We start from the raw sequence: 24,331 nt of genomic DNA, 5'->3' as shown, positions 1-24,331 counted from the left end.
GTAAATATAATACATTTTGCCAACATACATAGTAACTAATTTGCGAGTATTTTATATATATATAAATAAATATAAAATTATTTGAATACAATAAGAATTATATTCAGTAATATCTTTGTCTTATTATTGCCTTAATAATGTCACAGACTGTTTACGTAAGATCATACAAATTATGTGTACAACTGTATAATAATGTCGTACGTTTATGTAAATTAAAAAAAAATTCTGGTCTTTTATTTACCTACTACTTCGTGATTTAAAATCATAACTTATTAACATTACGTAAAATTATACAAATCGACGCCGAAGTACTGGCAACGCTCTATTACACTATTATAAGATCTCTATTATACTATTATAAGAGAGTAACTTTCGTGAATGCTTGAAAATATCTTCTATTTCACTATGTCTTTTACATTAATACATAATATGATATTAATTTAGTCACATATTTTAAGAATAAAATCATATTAATTATAAATAATTAAAAGTACATGCTTTTTTAAAATCTCCCGCGTTTTGCGGAGTCGACAGAAGTTAGTCAGAAAGCGATAACATAAATGACTTCGTTCTTTTAATTGAGTGAATGAGCTTATAGTGAACGAGACTGAGCTAAGAGCTATCTTGTTCGTTCATCAACGAAGCCACGAGCTTCGGCCATTTTGAACTTGACCGTCTTATTGATCTCACGGTTCAACGTAAGTGCTCATTATTCACTAATTTATTTTAGTTATTTAAGATATTTTTGTAAACTTATTATAATATTATTGTGAATTGGTTTGTTTTTATGTTATTTGATTTATATTAAGTATGTTAAATGTTTAATTATTAGATTACTTAATGTTCTAACCTTTTTCCACGTGGTACTTTTTAAATGATGAGACTTAAAATCAATTTCATTCGTGGTATCTACCATAGTGTTTACACTGTGATGGCCATAACGCGTCTGATTAACATATAAATTTTTATATAGTTATATTTCTTTTAGCAATATCTAATTTATCAAACTATTTTCTAGAATGGCGGACGCAGCTCCAGCCGGTGGACGTGGGGGTTTCCGCGGTGGCTTTGGATCACGTGGTGGCGATAGAGGCCGTGGAGGACCTCGTGGCCGTGGGCGCGGTCGTGGCCGTGGACGCGGACGCGGAAAGGAAGACCAAAAAGAATGGGTTCCCGTAACCAAATTGGGCCGTCTCGTAAGAGAAGGCAAGATAGACAAACTTGAGAGCATTTACTTGTTCTCTTTGCCCATCAAAGAGTTCGAAATCATCGATTTCTTCCTGGGCGCTTCATTGAACGATGAAGTACTCAAGATTATGCCTGTACAGAAACAGACCCGTGCTGGTCAACGTACTCGTTTCAAGGCCTTCGTCGCTATTGGAGATAACAACGGCCACATTGGTCTCGGTGTTAAATGCAGCAAGGAAGTAGCAACTGCTATCCGTGGTGCTATCATCTTGGCTAAACTATCTGTGCTTCCTGTACGCAGAGGTTACTGGGGTAACAAGATTGGCAAGCCTCATACTGTACCATGCAAGGTAATTCGTTTTACATTATATTAATAAACTTGATATTATATTAATTAAATTATAAGTAATAAGTATAAAACATACTTTTTACATTTTAAATGATGAAAATTAACAAACATTTCATTCGTGGTATCCTCTTGAGGCAAGTCCTATGAAGCTCTGTTGCGTCTGATTCACTGTGAAGAAAAAACTCTAAACATGTTAATATAACAAAAGCTAAATCAAGTTTTATCTAAATTTTCAGGTCACTGGCAAGTGTGGTTCAGTAACTGTGCGCTTGATCCCAGCTCCCAGAGGTACCGGTATTGTGTCAGCTCCAGTCCCTAAGAAACTTCTTCAGATGGCTGGAGTCCAGGACTGCTACACTTCTGCTCGAGGCTCCACTGGCACTCTTGGAAACTTTGCAAAGGCCACATATGCAGCCATTGCCAAGACCTATGCCTATCTTACACCAGACTTGTGGAGGGATATTCCATTGACCAAGTCACCATACTCTGAATTCAAAGTCTAAATATAACAATGAATAAATGTTTTTGACATAGATCCTTTTTTTTATTGTCCAAAATAAGTCTGTGTAATAATAAGTCTGTTTTGATAATTTTGAGGCCTGTTTAATTTTTTCAGTGCTCCTTAGTATGCTAAAAAATATTAAGAATTTTATTGGTAATTTTGCACTATTATATTCACAATTTATTACTATTAACTGACTGCAGTTAAAAAAATTTTTTAGCTTTATATTGTGTCTCCTTCATAACAGAGTAAGCAGCTTGCCCTTGTCATTTGGAACATTGCAAGCTAAGTGGCGAAAGATTGTTTCAGTCCTCTGGATGAGGATTAACGAACCTATAGAGTTTACAGGCGCGATGGTTGTATATGATAGGCAGTTCTGCTGAGAAGAGCTGGCAAGAAACTCAACAGTTGCACTTTAAAGTCAATGTTATAATTTAATTATAACAAAGCCAATTATGTTGATGTTTCTTTCTGCAATTCATTGCAATGCCTAAACAACATGATCATTCCATCTTTTCTTTCAGTTTCATGTAGCTTGCATGAAGCAAGGTAGGCAGAGAGAGGACGCCTAGCCTGGAGACATTGTGTGCCGAGTGGCGGACACCAGAATGTAGAAATGAAAATATTAAATATTTCATTTGATCGAGTGGAGATTGAACCGACAATGTTACTTTTCGGGTTAACCTGTGAGAAGTATGTTACATCTTATATAAATTTTTAATATAAGCATTTATGGATTTTTAAATTATTTTTTGTATAAGAATATAAGATGAACACTGTATCGTTTATTTATTTTCAGCTTCATGTTGTATTCTGCTTAAATAAGGGTAGGCAAAGATAACAAAGTGTTAAGCCACTCCTCTTTTTGGTTGAATTTGAGGCATGGTATATTACATAATAGAACTTGAGTTGATGGTATATTACAAATAAACCATCTTTTTTCTTTATCTTCATTCCTCCCATTTCCCTGCATCCAGCAGGGAATGAAGGGAAATTCCTCACAGGCAGCCACATAGTGCTTGCATTTCTTCAATGACAGAGTACCCTCTTCCCTCTCACTGTAAAAGCCAATAGGGCTAATAGCATTAACCTCATGATTGAAAAAAAAAGGGAAATAGAAATAAATCCTTTCAGTGTTGATAAAACCCACTCCTTACAATTAAGAGGATACATTATACTATTATTACAGTTGTGTTAATTATGTGAGCTAATTGGTTGACAAGGGTGTTGGAAGCAGTTTTTTTTAAATTGAACTCTTAATAAAAACCATATTTATTTATATAATCTTTAATGAAAAATAGGAATTAACATAGAATTTTTTTGTTTAAACATACTACATACTTACAAAAGGAGTTTACAAGACCTCAAATGGTTGTGTAATTGAGTTGGGCAGCTGTTGATGTTCAAATAATCAACACTGTAGTACACTTCAAAAAATATCACTTCCAAAATTCCTTCAAGCATAGCAGAAGTATTTTTAGAATAAAAAAGATTTGTAGTTTGAGGAAGGAAAAAACATATTTAACTTTTACTATAATCTTTCACTTCTTTTTCAAATAAGTCTATTGTATGGTCACACACTTTCTGTAAGTCCTTAAGGCCTCGTTTAAGTACGTCTAGAGCTGGTGTCTCTTGAGTCTGTATTCTAAAGTGCATTTTAGATTCCGCTGGATGTGGTACTGTGTAGCCACAAAATTGAACATCTTCACTGCAATAAAGTTAAAATATATTATTATTATTAATAAAATATCCATTTCTTTTATTAATCAGGCAGTCGGCAGTTGCTTTTAGGGTTCAGGATTGCTTAGTTTACATTAAGTTATAAAACTTACTATCTATTTATTATACACTTTAAAGCGTTTCCTAATGTGTGGCTTTCATTTTGGAAAACATATGTGCGGCAGGTCAAACCTGATTCTTCGTCGCCAGGCAGCTGGAAAAATAGATTTTTATGAGTAATTTTAGTTAACATATTATTAAAGTAAGGGTTAATTTATTAAATACTACTTTAAATGTTTGTTATGATAAATATATGAACAATTTACCTCAGAAATTTTCATCGTTTACACATTTATTGACGTTAAGAATGATAAAAGATAATTGTTTTAATACAGTAATAGCAAATTTTTATATTTCAAAATTTTAACTCGATAATTTGACACTGGAGCATGGCAATGTTTTGATTTTTGACGTTGACACTTTACTATTATAGCAGATTACCTAAAATTGAAACTAAATGGTTATATGTATTTTTAGTTCGTTTTAAGGGAACGATGGGACTGACATTTTTGTATTTTATTTACTTAAAAAGTCCCTAAATAAACACAGATAAAAAAAATTATATCTAAAATGTGTTCTGAATTAATTTATGCCTGGCCGCACACGTTCAATAATATTGTCAATAAAGTACACAAGCATAACCTATCGCGTTTACATTCACATTTTGTGCTCCTGGGCCACGAATGACCTCTATTAGTTGTAGTTTAATAATATAAAAATGATTAAACTCACTTTTTTTTCTCATTCAGTTTCTGATATATTTCTTTTTTTGTAAATAACCTAACACAATAAAGAAAGCAACGGCTTTTTTCTTTCTATCCATTTTAGACTTATGACGTACGTACGTATTCATAGAATATTCGACATTATGTTATTAGACCGTCGTGTATTATTGAGGCCGCCGTGGCGCAACGACACAAGGGTGTGACTGTAACGCAACGGTTGTGGGTTCGATCCCCCACTCGAGAAAGTGAAATATTTATTTACGTTTATATTTCCATTTCTTCGTTCTAGTTCCGAGGTAAAGCGCGGCGTTGAGTTCTGCCACTCAACATGCAATGCTTCCGGAATTCGGCAGAAAATGGGGAACGGAGTGTCTTAACATTAGGTTCCCTATACCTACCCTGCTGTGTGCGGGCCACTGATTTAATTTAATTTTAATTTATGTTATTAGACATTTGCTACAAACAAATAGCTGTTAAGAATTCAATTTAGTTCCAGTATGCTAAATTGCACAGCAGACTCTAATTTATGGACTCTACAAAACCGACTTGCTTAAAATTTATCGTTTATATAATATCTTGTCTACATTTCTTTGAGCGGAAAATTTGCTCCGGCATGATCGTTGTTCCTATAAATTAGTCTGTGGTATAGCTGTAATGCGAATCATGGGTTCTAAATACAATTTATGCAGAGTTTCTTGTTAAAATATGGACACAAATGCTTATTTATGGGAACGTTTAGAACGAAATATATTTATGCTAATTTATATACCAATATAAGAGAGATAATGAAGTATTTACAAGGCGTATAATTTTCGCACGCGTGCTAGGCACCGTATATTATATTTATTTGACAATAAAACGTAAAATAAATTTTACTTTAGATAAGGTACTTATAAAGTAATGATATAGGTATTGTTAAATATAAATGTAACTGGATAAATATCTAGCTATGAAAAGTTAAGTGTAAGAGAAATAAAATTTATCCCGTCGATTTAAAATGGCGAACAAACACGTCCAGCCATTTTCTCTTGATGACGTAATATTCTTAAGAGGATAAAAGCGTTGTACAGTGTACTGAACTAGATCGTACAAGTGTTGCTCAACGTAGCAAAAGGACCTAACAAGTGATGCTATTAAATATAAAAAAGGTATAATTTTGTGATGAAATTCTAGTTCTTCATATTATATATTTAAAATAAGCCCCAATGTACATACTTAGTTACTAATAGAATGATAATTACTAATTTAATCCTTTTTCCTTTTTAGTACTTTTAATACATTTATAGAAAGTCTTAAAATAAAAATCGAAACAATATCTATTACATACAGATAAATATTTTGGCGTTTCAAGATAATTATGAATGAATTAGGTTTTAGTCTTTTGATTTCAGACTTTACAAAGTACCTATAGTTATTAATAACCTACATGCATTGCATATGCATTGAAATTATGGAACGAAATATTTAAAATACAAAATTTTTTAATATATAGCGTCAATATTGTGATTACAATCACTGTTGTTCACAGTTCAGGTAAAAACATTACCTAAGCGTGATAGCAAGCTCAGACAAAGAGGATTAATGTCGTATTTTCCTTTAATCTTTCGTTATTCGAGAGAGAAGGTGTCGGCATTAGCTTTCAATGCTAAGGACGATGTTTTTGTGAGCCAGTAGAATACAAATTTCCATTAAATAAAATATTTTATACATATTTTCGTGCCGTCTCAGTTACTAAGGAAACGTAAAATTCGATTATACGATATCCTTTTAGATAATAGTAAAATGGGGAGTTTGCCTTAGGCTTAACCTTGTTATGTTGGTCAAATATTATAAACAAATTAATAACACAGCCTCGTTCATATTACGGCGACTATAATATTCATTGCATATGAAATTAACATGTCGTGACTTGTTTTTAATAAATTATTATTTTAACGGCCACGGTGTTGAGGCAAAGTCATCCGCTAAAAAGTGGGGAGGTTCCCTCTGCCTGCACCGCTGCTCTCTACATGCGGGATACAGCTTGAAGCTAAAAAATATATAGGTAATTCGTATACTCCAAGCGGGCAAAGCCGCGCGGAGGCCGCTAGTCTCATATATAAATGTACTGTTCTATTCGCAGGTAATATATTTAAGTTTGGTGCGGCTTAAAGCTAAGTTATAATTAAAGTTGCAGAGTTCATTCAAGTCGAGTAAAGTGACAAGATAAGATCAACCGAAAGTTACGTTAAAATAATAAAAAAACCAAAATCAAATCAGCTTCACGCTGTATCCCGTACACAGCAGGGTAGGCAGAGGGAACCTGGTGTTAAGACACTCCGATCCCCACTTTCCGCCGAATTCTGTAGGCATTGCGTGTTGAGTGGCGGAACACAACGCCGCGCTTTGCCTCGACACCAGAGCAAAGAAATGAAAATATAAAGTTAAATAAATATTTCCCTTCCTCTAGTGGGGATCGAACCCATAACCAGTCGATTTTGCAGCACACTTTGTGCCTCTGCGTCATGACTGACCTTTGACCTTTACCCTCATATATATTTAATCAAAAATAATATGTAATATTATATATTATTTATAATATTTTCAATTAAACATTTGTGTGTCCCGTTCGTATTATACGTACATTATACATGTGTCGCTTTGGATTTAGTAAACAACCTGAGGGTGTCTTATTATCATCCCTCGTCACGGTGAAACGTGACTCGCTAAATATTATTCCCCTTTATGAATGTTACCTACATATGTGTTGGGTGTTATTATGCGTATTTATTAAATTTACAAAAGCTTTTTTTTTTTGAGAACTTGCCGCCTTTGCAATAGACAGTCTATTAAAAAGAATGGGGTTAATAGATACAACTTTAATTATTTTTTTGGTTGTTTATTTTTAGTACGGAATTGAAACTTCTATATAGGTTTTAGAAATATAAATATGTCTAGTATTTAATATTGATTTGAATAATCATCATACTTCAGACGCGCCTTTATTATAGGTAATGCGAATTTATAAGCGTTATAACAGCGATTTGAAATTTAAATAAGCTTAATAGAAATTAAAACTTTGAATATGCATAGTGAATGTCTCTGAATATTAACAATTACGATTCGGGAAGGTAAATTTCGGTTATATAGAAGTTCTCAATCCTGGCTTGCCGGTAGAGATTAAACTTAACAAAACTCTTCTAACTCAAGCTTAATCTTAAAGCCTCTTGTCCCATGTTTAAGTTAAACCGTCATTCATAATTATTCAGGATCAGTAAGCGATATTCCGATTAATTGTTAAAAGTTATATACTTAAGTAATAATTAAATTTAATTCAATTCATGTAGTTTATTTAATGGTAATAGAAAATTCAATTTAATTTAGGTAGGTAGGGTAGATTCTCATCTCTTATCCCATTTTAGTATATGTCGAGACTTTATGTTATGTTTCTTGTAATTTTTAATGTAAACATATCGATCACGATATTTTTATTTTATAATAGCGGTGTCCGTGCGGCTTCGCTCGCTTGATTAATGTTCCCTAAACGGACTCTCCCGCCGTGGGTTCCGTATCAATTACCTACAAGAGTGTAGATTTACGGGAAATACCATATAGATTTTTTGATGAGGCTAATAAAGTTAACAAACTTTTAACACAAGCTTCCTTTTGCCTACAATGCAGTGTGCGGGATACAGCGTGAAGCTGATTTTTTAAAATAATATATAATTTAAATTTGAAAATCATCCTTGAGAATAATGCTTTTAATGTTTATTCGAGTATAACTTGTTGGACTCGTTTAGATAATAATCATAGATATTTTCAAAGCAAAAAACAATTCCTTTTGAGATTACTTTAGGCAGTATTTAAGAAAATGTTTTCATTACAATTTGTGGTAAAATACGAAGAGTGGAGAATGGTTACATTGTACTTTGTACCCTAGCAATTTAGTAGAGTACGGCCATTGATTACTAAGAATTCAAAGCAAAGCGATATACAATAGACCCGTCCGGAGCGCGCACGGTATTTAGTTTTTCATAGTTGACATACTTTGAAAGAGCATATTTTGTGATACATCGAATAATATTATGTAGTACTTATATCTGTTAACGCAATAGTTGTGAGTTTGATTTCCAGTTGAGGAATGAATTCTTTTTCCTTTACTAAAGAAGATGTAATATTATAAGGGCGAGGTGTTTTTTTTAATTGGGCACTCTTCCATGCTAGAAGACTGGCACTTGATGAAGAACCCTAATAGTCCAGTTTAGATTGTCAGAGAGGAGAGGGAATCGACCTCACAACCTGTCTAGCGGGACAGGCCTCTCGAGTGTGAAGATTACATGAAATGAATGAATGGATACTAAAAAAAAAATATTATAGCAACAATATGACCTTAGAGGTCTTCCAAGTTCAAAATTACATTGACGAATTTCCAATATATATAATGATATATTTGTAAATCTAAATACACAATATAGCTATCTCTAATATAAAAAAATCAAAGCAGCTTCAAGCCGTATCCCGCACACAATATAAAATATTTAATATAAAGGAAATATTTAATTTCCTCGTGTGGGAATCGAACCCACAACCAGTCGCGTTTACAGTTACACTTTGTGCCTCTGCATCACAACTGGCTAATATATCTCGTATATCTAAAAATATTAACACTAGTTCAATTTACATAATTAATAAAGTTTTCCAACAGTCAAATAATAATAACGTGATTAGCGAACTTGAAATTTAAGCTTCAGTAATTTGAAGTTAATTTCTTTCACAGGGTGTCGTAATCGTTTTCAAGAGAGGAAAATTTGGATCACGTTATGTTTAATATAAGTGTAAGCTTAAACTTTCCAGACGCTATAGTACCATTACGTTATAGGAATATTTCGCTTTAATTATATTATAAGAGTCGGGTATATTGAAAATATGATTATTTAATATTTTAACTTTTAATATTAATAATGAATACTCGAATAGATATGTTAGTTGTTGATGAGATATGTTATTTTTGGAAACCAGCAAATTAAAAAATATGAATATATTTAACATGGGCATTTTTGCGAATAAAATATTTTTTAAAATTAATATTATTTATTATTATTCTATACGACTGATTTCGACTCATAGTTAAAGTAATTTCCGTTTCTCGGTTTGAGCTTCATGTTATTAGAAAATATGATGTAAGTAGGTACTAAAGAGAAAATAAATAATTTAATTACCTAATCGACGTTTTAAGCTCCATTTTGTAAATTGCTCATGCATTTTCAGTCTCCAATTATTTACATGCCTTTACAATTTATTATTAAATAATTTCTTGTCTTTGAAGTAAGAAAGGAAATGATTATAACGTGACAAATATATTATACAATAATATGAAAGGGATATCTGAAAGAAATCTAAATCGTACTTTATACAGTTTAAAAGTTACCCATACGACTTGGAATTCCGGTCTCGAGTCAAGTCACAATTAAAGTTTGTTCTACCGTATAAATTTTATAAGTTAGATATTTCTTTTCTTTTATATTTTAACAGAGTGATCCACGTATTAATGTTATTAATTTCTGTATTTGTTGAATTCTAGATTTCGAAAACAAGATTTATATACGCGAAATGTTTAAATTTAATCTGTTACTTTACTAAGATAATGAAAAATATTTAGAATTTTAAGACGCAATGTGTCTACAAGCAAATTTCCTTATTTTTAGGTAACGCCAAAGACCACATCATTGCCTATTTTTCACCCAAACATTGATTGTGATGAAAGGTTGGTATATGATGAGTGTAACACTATCATATCACATATAGGTACATTTTCCCCGAATGATATTCGTTCAACTTATAATAGGCAGTGTCTAAGCGACTTACATATGTCCATAAAATTACCTACTTTATTAAAATTGGTGTGTTTGTATAATGGATTGTGATGTTATTAAATAACGCTAAAATACGTAGACCTCCAAATAAACTAATTAATTAAAGCAGCATCTAGTAATTTAAGAGGAAAGTATAAATTTATTATTTATTTTATATATTTGTTACAAAATGTTCCTAACAAATTGAATTTATCCTGGCTCCAGTTTTGTAACTCAAGTTAAGCGTTTTCTCAAAGTAAAAACTTTCTAAATTTGTCGTGACACATTCAAACTGTATTGAAACTTTTTCAAAAGTCTTTCAAAAGATCAATTTTTTTATAACATAGAACCTTTTTTGTCTACCAATACAGATTAAATATGAAAATTTTAAATATATAATACCCGAAGCAAATTTGGTACACTAAATCTTATCTTATTTTTAAGTGAGTGTAAAATTAAAACAACCATTGAGGTTGTTGTTCAAGAGAAACAAATAAAAGGGGATTGTGTTTTAATTTTCCAAAACGACATTCTCTACTGTCTGTCGTGTAAAGGTGTTAAACGGGCACCATTTATCAGGCCGGTGCTCTGATAACTCGGAAAGGATTACAGATTAACAATCCATAGAAATAACAAAAAAATGATTTTATTATGAAAGAAAGAACATTTGTATTTAATTGCTATAAAAAGTCTAAATACATGATTATAAATTATGGGCAAAGTTAACTAAAGTTTCTCTCGGTAAACTAGTATATTTGATAACTTAGGAAAGTTAGCATGGGTTTTAAAATCGAAGCTTGAAAAAGTTATTCCTTTATAGTACTACATTTATTCAATTCTCAAATAGAGTTCATAGTTAGTTATATAAAGTTCTAAAGTCTTAAGTAACCATTCTGCATATTGTTAAAAAAGTTACAAACAACAGTATATAAGTATGATATTAATATTCAATTAAAATTTGCTTCTATACATAATAAATACGCTAATAACGCTACGTGAATAGCTTTCATGTGGACGAGTGTCTTAATGGTACGTCGCTCATATTAAAATTCAGGTACAGGCCGCGGAGACGTTTTAATAATGAGTTGTACAGACGTCGCCCACGTTTACGGGTTCAAAGTATGTGTGTTATTACACATATTATTAAAGATACTGTACTATTTCTTACTATATATTACAGCTGTTTTGTACAAAATTACGTTTAACAAATATGTTGGAAATTGTGAACGCTACAAGTTGTAGGATCGATATCCATTCGACAAAATTAAATATTTAATATTAACATTTTGTTCGCTCTGGTGTCGAGGCAATGTTTGGTGTTGAGTTTCGCCACTTAACCAGTAATGACTCTAGATTTCAGAGGAAAATGGGGAACGGAATGTTTTAACACTTGGTTCTCTCTGCTGCTATATTGTGTGCGGGATACATCATGAAGTTAAAAAATTAAGTGCAATTTATATTCGATTCGATTTCATGTTTGCGAATTTGATTGAAAATTATAGAGATATTGTTTTAAATATTTTCCTATGTAATAGTGCCTATTATCATTACGCATTACGTAATATCTAGTATAGTAGGGCAAAATAAAAATATATATATATATTTATATATATAAATCCAGAATATACTGCTAGATTTATCTTTATAGTGTTATTATGTATATGACTGTACGTTGGCAATATTTTCTTGCCTCTTGTCATGTTTCGTTTATGAAGTCACGTTCCTTATTGACGAGGTGGCGGCTCTAACGAGGCGCCCTTACTCTTGTTTATTACGTATGAACTACTTCATCTCGGTTTATTTTCTATGCTATGTAACATGTTACTTACGAAAGATATATTAATTATTTTTTTAAATATTTATAAGTGAAATATTTATTTATGTTTATATTTCCATTTTTTTGCTCTGGTGCCGAAGCGAAGCGCGGTGTTGAGTTCTGCCATTCAACACGGAATGCCTCCAGAATTTCGCAGAAAGTGGGGCAAGGAGTGTCTTAAGAGGTTCATTCTGTCTGCCCTGCTGTGTGCGGGTTACAGCGTGAAGCTGATAAAAAAAACATCCTTATATTGTAAAGTACACAAAGTAATTTATTTTTGTATATTTCTTTAAGTATTGTCTCTTTAAAAGACGTAAATATTTCTGGAAATAAAAGACAAGATTTCATTAAAAAAAAAAAGGAAAATTCACTCTGCTTTATTCTGATGCACGTCGAATATCCATCATCCATTTTAGAAGTCCCGGAGTAGATCGGGGATTACATCAGCTATATTGAAGAGTCAATTTACTTTTTGAATACATCTCGATTATCATTTTCAGGGAAATTGGTTGGACGAGAATGTTACCATAAAAGAATATATTTTTGTTTTAAAACAGGAAATTTGAAATTTACTGATATTATTTTTGTTGGTACATTTTTAATATGCTATTTTAATATACATATTTTATATAAATATCTAGTAATCTTAATTTACTGAAAGTATCAATTCACAGAGAAAACTTTATCATCGTTTATATTTGTTGATGAAATTTACACACTTACTATATGTATCCAGATATATTTAAAGATTTTTTTTTCTTTTTGGTAATTCTTAAGGCTTGCAACACGTATTAGTAAGATATTTCCAATTAAGCTCAACTTCCAACTTATGTATCGACTTCAACTCACTATGCACATGAAAGTTTGCAACTAATATACACACACAGTGCAAAATTTATTATTAATAAGAACGACCTAATTATTAATTAGAAAAATTTTTTTTAATAAAAACTGTGATGAAAATACTTATGTGATTAATATACTTTATTTATCAAATAATATCTACTTATTAAAACAAAATGAGGCATTGTCAATGGGCAATATCTTAAAATTGGGAGGAAAGTAGAGAACGAGGTTTCACCACTAGGTTTCGTCTAGGCTAGGCTTGCCGTACCTCAGATACGTATTCAATAGAAATAAAAATTAATAAAAATAAAAATTTGATATAACATACACGATTTCTAACAGTTATTGTGTATAAAGTACTCTATAGTAGAGCGCCCCGAGCTGCCCGTCATGTCCCTTTTAAATATTTTAGGAATCAATGACCGTACTCTACAAAATTGCTTTGAAATTTACGTCTATTTTTCCTGCTGCTATTATAAAATGTATCTAATGATTGTTTATTTAAATTTCCGTTCTAGGGAGACGTTTGAATCAATTTAGTAAATTCGTTTTTCCCTTTAAAAAATATTTGAATTTTTTGGTAGAAATTTCAACCTACTATCATAAAATTGGTACGGAATCCTCGTTTGATGGATCCGAATCGCATTTGACCTATTTTCTTATTTGCAAGAACTTTAATGGTAATTATTCATAATTTAGGCGTAGGAAGGCTGGAAGGAAGGCGCAATGTAACAAGGCAAGTAATATCACAGACATCCATCAAGTTTTTAATATAGTTAGATGAGACCGCCCAAGTTTGCTGTATGCCCCCCAGAGGGTAAGGCGAAGTCAAGATCCAATTAAAGTTACTTCCCTGGGCAGCCGAGCGTTACCGATAAGTGTCCCAGTCTGATCTTAATAAGAGTTCGACATTAGCTTGTTTTATACATACTATGTTAATTTGTTATTTATTAGCTATAAATATTTGTAATGTAACAATATTTTATATATAGTGGAGACTTATTTGACTGAATATGGTGGTTATAGATTCAAATTTTCGCTCTAGAGTTATTTTATTGAATATGTACGAGTATGATTTACTTATTGATTGCCATAGTAATTATCCTTTGATCTTGCCAGTTTGCGAATATGGTATGATGCAGTTCCATGCTTTAATGCAATATTGAAGCAATTGAAATTCTTTCAGTAAACAAATATAATTTTAATGAAAATACGCTTATTTAAATCATTAATCTTTGCCCACGTGCAAAAAAAAGCGTCTGACGGTTAGCACGATAGTTATCGATTTGTTTCTGCTTGAGGGGAAAGAAATATTTCAGAAAACGTTGAAAATAAATCTACATGTTGAATTGCCATTGGTTATATTCTCCCAGCATTCAAAAAGGACAGACTGCTATCTATGTACATCTAAAATATTGAAGGAATTTTATGGCAGTTATTTAGTATTTAATCTGCTTTTTTTTCTGTTTAATATAAAAAAATAAGTGTTGTCATATTATTGTAACGATTTTCAATATAAATAAACAACAAAATCATAATTTACGTATATTCAATTTAAAAAAAATATTTTATAACATTTTTTTATATAAACTCTGACATTTCAATAGTAATATTATTTTTATGGCAAAGATAAAAAAAAAAATACGATCAAACGATACATCCACTTTGTCGTAAAAGTAAAATAACAATAACAGCATCGGGTCTTTTGTCTGATCTCTTTTACTGATTTTTCTTACGTGTACGAATATATTTTGTTTCTAACAAAAAACACGCGCGGTTTTGTATCGAATTCTTTACATTATGGAAATTACTTTCACGCTAAAGTGTTTACTTCTTACTGTATTCACATTTGACTTGGCAAGAAATGACAATTTCGGTTTATTTTTGTCTATTTATATAAAGCTGATTGATTCTTTTTATACCTTCGATTATTTAAAACCCCACTCGAGGAAGTGAAATATTTATTTACGTTTATATTTCCACTTCTTCGCTCTGATGTCGAGGTAAAGCGCGGCGTTGAGTTCTGCAAGTTGGGAACGGAGTGTATTAACACGAGGTTCCCTCTGCCTATCCTGCTATATGCTATACAGCGTGAAGCTGATCATTTAAACGATAAAGATAAATAATCCTTTCTTGACGCCAGTGGCGCAGTGGCACAAGTGTGTGACTTGGAACGCGACAGGTTGTGAGTTTGATCCAGGGAGGCCTAGATTTTTCTATGAACAGATTTGTTGATATCCTATAATAAAAACAACCTGAGCAGAATTTAAAGCAGAAAATTATGCTGTATTTTTTTTATCAATTCAATTTCACTGTAAGTTATTTACAGATTGTCATCGTAGCCCTTTTATTGTTTCTTTCGCTTATAGTTTTCCTGTTTTTCGTACATATAAATAGAATAGCTTAAATTTGTTTTTTTTTAAATTGCTTTTTCTTTTTTAGTATAAGTATGTGTTCATAAGGTTTTCAGTAAATTAATTGATGGCTTTTAGACGTGTCGTTAAAATCAAAATGAATTAATTTAAAATTGAAAGATTGAGAAAAGAGGGCAAAATGTCGTAAGAATAATGATTAAAACCCTACTCGACTACCTACACGATTAAAAATAGAAAATCTAATTAGTTAAACATAAAAAATATCTCAATATATTTTTAAAGTTACCTGGCTCTTAATTTTTGATAAGTAACGGACATGATCCTTAAAATGTCGGCCGCCCACCGGTTAATTTCTATTAAAAATTTATCGAGTCATAAAGTTTTAGAGGCTTTCAAACCCTTCATTTGTAAGGTTAGTAGGCTCCATTTACATTTACTCGCCAATACATTTTTAGTTCAAGTTGTAAATGTTTACGGGAGGTACCAAAAACCTGACATTTGACACATTTGAAACGTTCATGAGACATCAAGAGGAATTCCAACTATCGTAGGGTAAATACAGGGCAGGTTGACTTCATAAAGCCTACCTTCCATTACAACGTTTATGTGTATACTATTACATTTTACGATTTTACGCTCTCAGTTTACGACACTCGCTGTGTACTCAAATGGCTCGGAGTAACCTATTTATGATACCGTGTACCCTGAGAATGTCTCTTTGCGCCTGCATTAGTATTTTATCATATGAATTTTGGAGGCATTCAGCTTTTATTATTCAGTAACGACGGTTTTGTACGCGTAAAATTTGTATATTTCACTGATTGCGGGTTCCTATACCTTCCTATATTATCTATATATATAAAATCGAAAGGTCACTCACTCATCACGAAATCTCAGAAACTACAAGTGCTAGGAATCTCAAATTTTGCATAGGGGTTACTTATAGGACGTAGGTGCTCGCTAAGACGGGAATTTGCAATATTCGACTTCTAAGGGGTTGTTTTTGGGGTCGAAAGTTTGTATGAAACTTCGTTAGAACAAATGCTAGGAGCCTCAAATTTTGCATAACGTCACTAAGACGTAGTCATGGAGACAGAAATTAATAATAACATAGTTCACGTGGGTGAAACCGCGAGCAGGCCGCTAGTCTATGTATATAAAATCGAAAGGTCACTCACTCATCACGAAATCTCAGAAACTACATGTGCTAGGAATCTGAAATTTTACATAGGAGTTATTTATAGGACGTAGGTGCTCGCTAAGACGGGAATTTGCAATATTCGGCTTCTAACGGGTGGTTTTTGGGGTTGAAAGTTTGTATAAAATTTCGTTACTACAAATGCTACGAGTCTCAAATTTTGTATGGACGTCACTTATAGGACGTAGGTACTCATGGAGGCAGAAATTAATAATAAAGTAGTTCACGCAGGCGAAGCCGCGAGCGGGCCGCTAGTAGCTTATATATGATATTACAACTATAGAATAAAAATTAAATATTTATATGTATGTATATGAGAAACTCGTAGATAATTAACATACTCTTTCGATGTAATTCTTAAAGCTTCAGTAGACGTTAAAATTTACTTTATTGCGCTATAATAGAGGTTCATGATGTTAATCTATAAAGCTGCTGTAAAAATGTCATGAAATTTTTTTTACAACATTACCTGAAGCTAACATTTTATGACTATTTTTCTGTGTAAAATTCATGTTTTAGGGCAAAATTGTAAAGATAAACGTCTTTAACTGCAATTAGGTAATACTAATTTGAATATTTTTATAAAAACACTTTTTATTAATCGTAAGATAGACAAAACGAGCATTCATTTTTGTTTTTTTTTAATTTTGAATCATTACGAAAATAAAACAATGCCTGCAAATTCAAAAGTTAATAAAACTTACATATTAAGTATCAATAACACTTTGAATATATATTTTGCAAATTGAATAGAAAAGCTTCTAGTGTCACATTTGTAATATTTTAGAAAAAACAAAAACATTTTGCTAACCATTTAGACTTCCGCATTACTGGACCCTCATCACAACGACATTTCAGTTTATATTTTGAAAAAGATAAATTTATGATCAAAAAGTAATGTATACAAAAGAAATTCTCTATTTCTGGTTCACCTGTCCATTTACAATTCGATACTGTATTTGCTTCGTTGTTAAAAGTCAATTATATTTTTATACATCATTGAATTGATATTTTAATTAAAGTATTTATTAGAAAACATTTAAAAATATTTTATTATAACTGTTCGCTGTAGTATATTTTTTTTATGGTTGTTTATTTCAATTCCATACATGTAATATAATTTTTTATTTATTTAATTTAATTAATTAATAAATTAATTATATTTTTTTATTCATTTTCACGTGTTTTCTCTTGATAGCAAATATTATAGATTACAGTTTAGAAAAAAGTACTAGTATTAATGTTTTATTTTAATTATTATTGCGTAATTATTAATTAATTCTATTCATAAATCTATGAACCTTTGTTAAAGATGTTCTAATTAATTATATGTAATCAAGTAAACTACAAGATTTCGTTACTGATATGAAGGGTCGCGCAGTAACTTCTAACTAACACTGTCAACTGCGTAGGTCGTTGATCTGTAACCTCTAGTAGACGAATTTTAGAACCCTATCAATTTAACTAGCATTACACAAGTTAATATAGTAAATAGTTTTTATTGGGATTATAAAGTAGTAAGGGATTTGTTCAAGGGATTTTAAGGGGCCGTAGTGGCGCAAGGGCACAAGGGTGTGAGTTTAACGCGATGGTTGTGAGTTCACTCGAAAGAATATTCGGCAAAAAGTGGGGATTGACTGTTTCAAAACTAGGGTTCCTTTGCCTACCCCGCTATGTATGCGGTATACAGCGTAAAGCGTATTTATTTGATTATTTATTTTATTTTTTAAAATTTGAATATGAATTGACATCTCTAGAACATAATCCAAAGATTTATTCAATTAGATAGTTACGTTCGTATGCAATATATCATAATTTTGGAAGGATATTACTTCTATTGTTGACCTGCTTATAAGAGAATTATTAAAAAAAGTAACTGATTTTTTTTTTAAATAACGCATTCCCTCAAACAGTAGAATCAAAAACTACCGCCAACAATTACATGTTTTCAAATATCGAAACTATTTTTACGTCAATTTTGTCTGTTTTACGCCAGCAAAGTTAAATTCTATGGAAACGTTAGGTGAAACTTTAATTACTACAACTGGACCCTACTTAATAACGTTTAGTGCCCCATTCTCACCCATATTGTAAGAGATTGCTCGTGTCTAATAGTTTTAGGGGCGACTCGCCAATTTGTTCACATTTCTAACCTTAGATTTATTTTCGGATTTGTAACTTAAATATCACGTAGAATTAAATTAAATTTATAATGTAATCTAATTAATATATTTAAATAGAGCTTCAGACTTACAATACCTTAGAGAAGAAAAAAAATCTTTTTTTCGCTCTGTTATTGGGGCAAAACTACCAGTTCCACCACTCAATGCCTCCAGGATACGACGGCAAGTGGAGAGCGGAGTGTCTTATCACTAGGCTCTTTCTGCCTATCCTGCTATATGCGTGATACAGCTTCAAGCTGAAAATGAAAAAATAAACGATTATAGTTTATTAGATGTTTAGAATGGCTTACAAAGATAGTATTATGTTACTTAATTATAGCATCTCTGCGGTTATCTAGGAACATAATGTTAATAATTTCCCTACCGGACTCATTATCCGCCTTCGTAATGGAGAATATTTTTAATATGTAAGACTATATTTTCTTAGCTATTTTTATTCCAGGTCATTTAATAACAGTTTTTTATAAGTTAAATAGCTAGTGCAGTGTGCTCTAAACTACTATAGTCAACATATATATATTTAAAAAAAAAAAACTTTTCTTCGCTCTGGTATCGGGCAAAAGCACTGTATTGAGTTCCACCACTCAATGCCTTCAGAATTCGACCGCAAGTGCAGAGCGGAGTGTTTTAGCACAATTTAGTTTTATTTACTATAGTCAACATATATGTAGATGTTTAAATATTACCTAAAAAATTATATTACTTTGTTTTGGTGATTTGGTAAGCATCAAACGACAATCCTCTATGTTTCATAGCCATTAGTCAAGCAATCCAATAAAATATTTATACAATACTAAATTTGTAAATTCTAAGTTTATTTTTCAAAGATATCTAATAATATTTACACTACTATTACTTTTTCTTTTACTATAACACAATAGTAACTTGAAATAACAAAAGCAATAATTGTGTTAAAAGTATTATAATACAAAAATAAAAGATAAGTTCCATTTTGTAGTGAAAATTCGCTTGGAACTATGATTCTACGGCTCTACTACAAGTTGTTCTTCATGGAATTGCTACGAGCGTTAGTTTAAGTCTACAGTATTATAGTGTAATTAGTATGAGAAACTAGCACGTGTAAACGTTGTTGTTGCAAACTTAAATGGTGTCCAAAAATTTAAATTATCTGGGACTAGGTGAAAGAATATATTTGTTAACTTTTTAATAAAATTTAAATATTTCAGGGAAACAATAATAATAAAATTCGATATCGATTCGTTTTGATATCGATTTTTTAATAAGAATGGAATAGGCAATAGATTGTAATATTATTTATTTCACATTTAAATTATGATAACAAGAGCTTTAATGATGAAAATATTTTTACATATTTGATTTGATTTTGATTTTAAAAAACTAAATACAATTAAATAAAATAAATTCCAAAAATGGAATATAGTTAAGTAAATAACAAATATTTATACTCATCGTATGAATAGTAAAATGTAAATTGTAAGCCGAATATTTTAAGACAACAATTAATTTATCAAATGTGAAAACTGGAAGCATTAATCATTCTACGTCATGCTTAACTTGCAAATCCTAAACGAGATATTGTATTGACCTTAGAATCACTTAAATCATACAGCCATAATGTGGCGAGCAACTTTTTTTAGTAAAATATATAAAAATCTGGAAATTCTTGGTGTACCTCGGATATAGTAGATAATGAGAGAAAGAGAGAATGAGAAAAGAGAGAGAGAAAGGGAAAACCTGATGTCAAGACAGTTCGCCTTTATGTTTTTGCCCGAATTTGAGACATTCAGTACTGCCTAGGCTTAGAAAAAAGGCTGGAGTACGAATGGAACTATGATGGATGGCCTCGAAATATTATAATGTAATATTTTACATGAATTACTCTCCAATATATATGAAAATTTTACATTAGACTTAATAGTCTATTGTTAAATAAGTTAATATTTAACTATAAGACCCCTCTAAAATAATCTGTATAGTTGGTCTGAGAGTAAGTTTTAATTAAACTTTGGTTATGAATAGATGAACTATTCATTGATGTTAGTAATAACTTAGGCTTCACTGAATACTTAAGGGTGCTCTAGGGTACATCTCTAAAGCTTAGTAAAAGGTTAAAATTTGAAATAACCCTATTATTTTAGTTTTCTAGAAAGTCTATTAATTGCTGTTTTAATAAAGAGAGAAAGAAGATTGAATTTGTTTTGTCTATACTCTCATGCTAAAACTAAAAACAAATAAAAGAAGAGTGGTGATTGTGATTGTGATTGAAGTATAGTTTTCACTAGTTTTTCTTTCCAATTACTGCTATAGATAGGTATGTAAAACATCTTCGCTAATGTTACTTAAATAAAACTGCTTACCAAATATGTATATTTCTCTGAGAAAAATTACGAAAGACTTGTTTAATTAATTGAAATTATTGCTCATTTATCATAATAGCAAACAACGTCATATTTTTTTTACTCAGTTTTATTAAAATTTAAATTCAAATTCAAATTCAAAATATTCTTTATTCAAATAAACTTATAATAAGCACTTTTAAATCGTCGAATGAACATATGAACATTAAGCTACCACCGGTTCGGAAGGCAGTTCTGCTGAGAACAGCCGGCAAGAAACTCAACAGTTGCTCTTTTCAAAATCAATGGTACAATCACAATCTGTTACATTAGTTGGCAGCTATCCTGCCTTACATTCAATAGACATTAATTCCATACATGTTTGTCCTCTAAGTATTCTTGAACAGTGTAATAAGCTTTACTCGTCAGAATTTTTTTTACTGATATTTTAAATTTTGGAAGTGGCAAACTAAGAATACACTGCGGAATTTTATTATATACACGTATGCTCAGACCCATAAAAGATTTATTAACTTTTTGGAGGCGAAAACTTAGAGTAACAATCTTAAAGTTTCAAGTTAACTTTTAGAGTATCAGACGAGAGGCTTTCAAATTAAGCAAGGAGTTAAAGTCTTAAGTTTAAACGCTGTTGGCGATCGCAAAATTGGATTCTTCTATTATCATATTTTTAACTTTTTATTAATATAACTAGAAACTTAGATTCTACGCAAATATACTACGCAAATATATAATATGTAGGCATTTAGTTTTTATTTAAATAGATTCCATGACATAAACTGTAATAATCGTTTGGTATCTTCAAAATAAATATAAAATCTTGCTTGTTAGTAAAACTTTATTTTAATACAATTTTTTAACGGTTGCGTTGGAACAAAAGAAAGTAGCGTTGACATTTCCTTGATTTACAGACGAGGCCAGCATCGGACGTAGTTTTATTCGTTTCACCGTGGAACAGATCTGAATTGCAAATAGTCGGTACCTAACTCTGCACCGATAAGTAAGCTTTGGTGCTTGAATATTTAAATAAACATGATTTAATTACTGAATATTCAATAGATTAAGTTAATAAATATTTTTTTAAAAAATAAATGGTGTAAACGTTAAAAGAAAAATACGTAAAAAAAGAGTATAGTGCGTGGTGCATCTTTCATCTTAAACTTATTTACACGTATAGCATATTCTTAATAAGTATAGTATTTAGACGTCAAATATTATTGTTATACTTAGGATTATTGCCGATAATGAAATTTAATCGTCATCGAGTATGAGTGAAGTCGTCACATCAATAAGTATAGCTACGTCATTAGCAATAATATAATGAATATATAACATGTTTCTAACAATTTTTAAGTGTTATTACACACTTAGGAAAAAAAAATACTTTTTAGAAAACGTATAAAAATTTAAATGTAGTGAAATTTGAACCTACTCCTCTCTCCGTATAAGTCACGTTTTAAACAAAAAAGCTAACAAAAATCGGTTCATTCGTTTGGGAGCTACGATGCCACAGCCAGACGTACATATAAGTGCATTCACACATATATAGACACGTCAAACTTATAAAACCACCCTGTTTTCATCGGGCGTTGAAAATAGCACCAAGCGTAAAATAATATGGTCTTAAAATTATTATAAAATGAAATATTATGAATTTTTTTTAGTGTCTAGTAAAAAAATAAAGAAGTTTATATTCGCTTTCCCCAAATTTTTACCTAAGCGATGACCTCGCATATTTCATACCTCAGAAGTCTCTAATAAAATTTTTATATTATCCAACCCCATTGTGTGGTAAGTACAATAGAAATATGATACAATATAACACTTTCGTTTCAACGGGGACAATAGACATAAAATGGCGCTGCTTTCTTATAAAACCGTATCACGTACACACATTTGTGGTTTCCTTCTTTATAGTCAGTATATAGAAAATATTAATTACTTTCTTTTGTGCTTTATCAAAATCTTACTTACTCTTCGGATAATAATGAAAAAAATTGTTATACGGGTTAATAACGTTAATCTCTTACCACTCCATTATTTTTACATCATAAATCTTTTTTTCCATTCTTTTCTCCTTCATTCTCTCTACGTGCGACATCCTGCCATTCTGTTTATTTCTTTATTTCGGATTCGGTCAGCTATATCTTACGAAGCGACCGGCAGCACCACCAGCATATCATCAATAAACCAAGATGCCATCATAAAACTGTATATTAGGGAATAGATAAATACTTCTCTTATTCGTAATCAATATTGATATATATACAAGATGTTAGATATACATCTCTTATCACCAAGTAAAACTAGTTTTATTTTTCATACAATGTTATAAGAGGTAAAGCGCATGCATACTAGCGGTACTTTGTCGACGACAGAAGTGCTTGAGTGCCCTCCATTGCGTTATTTACATCTGTTTCACGTTTGCACCTTTTATCAGTTTCGCTCGAGGAAAGTTTTAAATTTAAAGTCATATATTTCTATATATTTGTCCTACCATATTATAGTTTTATAATGACTATTTATTTACGTAGAGTCAGGACTCTCCTTGTTTAATGACGCAATAAATAATCAAGATAGTCATGGTCTTATGCATAGTCAAAGCATATAAATATTGTCATAATAAATTCGTCCAGCTAAGATATATTTTTTTCTAAGTTTATTTTTTCATCTGAAAACAAAATCTTCCCTAGAACATAGAGTTGATTAAAGGTAAATATTATCTTTACCGTTCGCCACACGACGTAGAGATTGTTAGGAGATTCTTTGGAAGTGTTATTAAGTTTAAGTTGAGGTTGTCAGCTTTTGCCACTTTAGATGCTGTTTTATTTTATGCTAACAATGAGTAGCTGTTGATTAAATAGATATAAAATATAATACAATTTTAGTATGAGTTTTTCGTTTTTTTTTAATAATATAAGAGGTACAATGGTCACGAATATAGTTGTATAAAATTTATAATTTATAGTATTTTATCTTTTTATATTAAAGTTCAAAGAGTAAAGTGTGATAAATATTCGGCTGTTATTCTTTCTAGATATGAATGTCGACAATTTTATATATTCGTTTGTAATTATAAGGTACAAACATTTACTAGGCAAAAAAATGTAATAAGTTACTCAATTCTCTAACATCTGTCTATTTAGAGACAATGATAAAAGTTAAACAATGACGTTTAGTAAAATACGACAAGATGGCGTCAT

At 31.0% G+C, this 24,331-nt stretch overlaps 2 protein-coding genes across 2 annotated transcripts; one reads left to right on the top strand and one right to left on the bottom strand.

The window, feature by feature from the left end:
- Positions 1 to 537: 537 nt before the first annotated feature.
- Positions 538 to 2,072, top strand: RpS2 (ribosomal protein S2). Its single transcript, XM_085200521.1, has 3 exons — positions 538 to 698; positions 1,019 to 1,538; positions 1,774 to 2,072. Exons 2-3 carry the CDS (start codon positions 1,020 to 1,022, stop codon positions 2,038 to 2,040), a joined length of 786 nt encoding a protein of 261 aa, XP_085056647.1. The 5' UTR covers positions 538 to 698; position 1,019; the 3' UTR covers positions 2,041 to 2,072.
- Positions 2,073 to 3,310: 1,238 nt separating this feature from the next.
- Positions 3,311 to 4,244, bottom strand: Polr1D (RNA polymerases I and III subunit AC2 l(2)37Cg). Its single transcript, XM_085200523.1, has 3 exons — positions 4,085 to 4,244; positions 3,872 to 3,972; positions 3,311 to 3,747 (listed from the first exon to the last, which is right to left on the bottom strand). The coding sequence occupies exons 1-3, from the start codon at positions 4,097 to 4,099 to the stop codon at positions 3,561 to 3,563; spliced, it is 303 nt and encodes a 100-aa protein (XP_085056649.1). The 5' UTR covers positions 4,100 to 4,244; the 3' UTR covers positions 3,311 to 3,560.
- Positions 4,245 to 24,331: the final 20,087 nt, after the last annotated feature.

This window comes from Heliconius melpomene, chromosome 17 (assembly GCF_056956725.1).
Source record: "Heliconius melpomene rosina isolate 202511_hmr_F chromosome 17, ASM5695672v1, whole genome shotgun sequence".
Taxonomy (NCBI): domain Eukaryota; kingdom Metazoa; phylum Arthropoda; class Insecta; order Lepidoptera; family Nymphalidae; genus Heliconius; species Heliconius melpomene.
This window is presented reverse-complemented; position numbering and strand designations above follow the sequence as displayed.

Bases quoted from the DNA above. Each gene is read 5' to 3' on its own strand.
- RpS2 (XM_085200521.1), top strand. From the start codon at position 1,020: ATGGCGGACGCAGCTCCAGCCGGTGGACGTGGGGGTTTCCGCGGTGGC. The intron at 1,539-1,773 runs GTAATTCGTTTT...CTAAATTTTCAG, and splicing joins CTCATACTGTACCATGCAAG to GTCACTGGCAAGTGTGGTTC.
- Polr1D (XM_085200523.1), bottom strand. The intron at 3,748-3,871 runs GTAAGTTTTATA...ACTTTATTGCAG, and splicing joins AAGTGTATAATAAATAGATA to TGAAGATGTTCAATTTTGTG.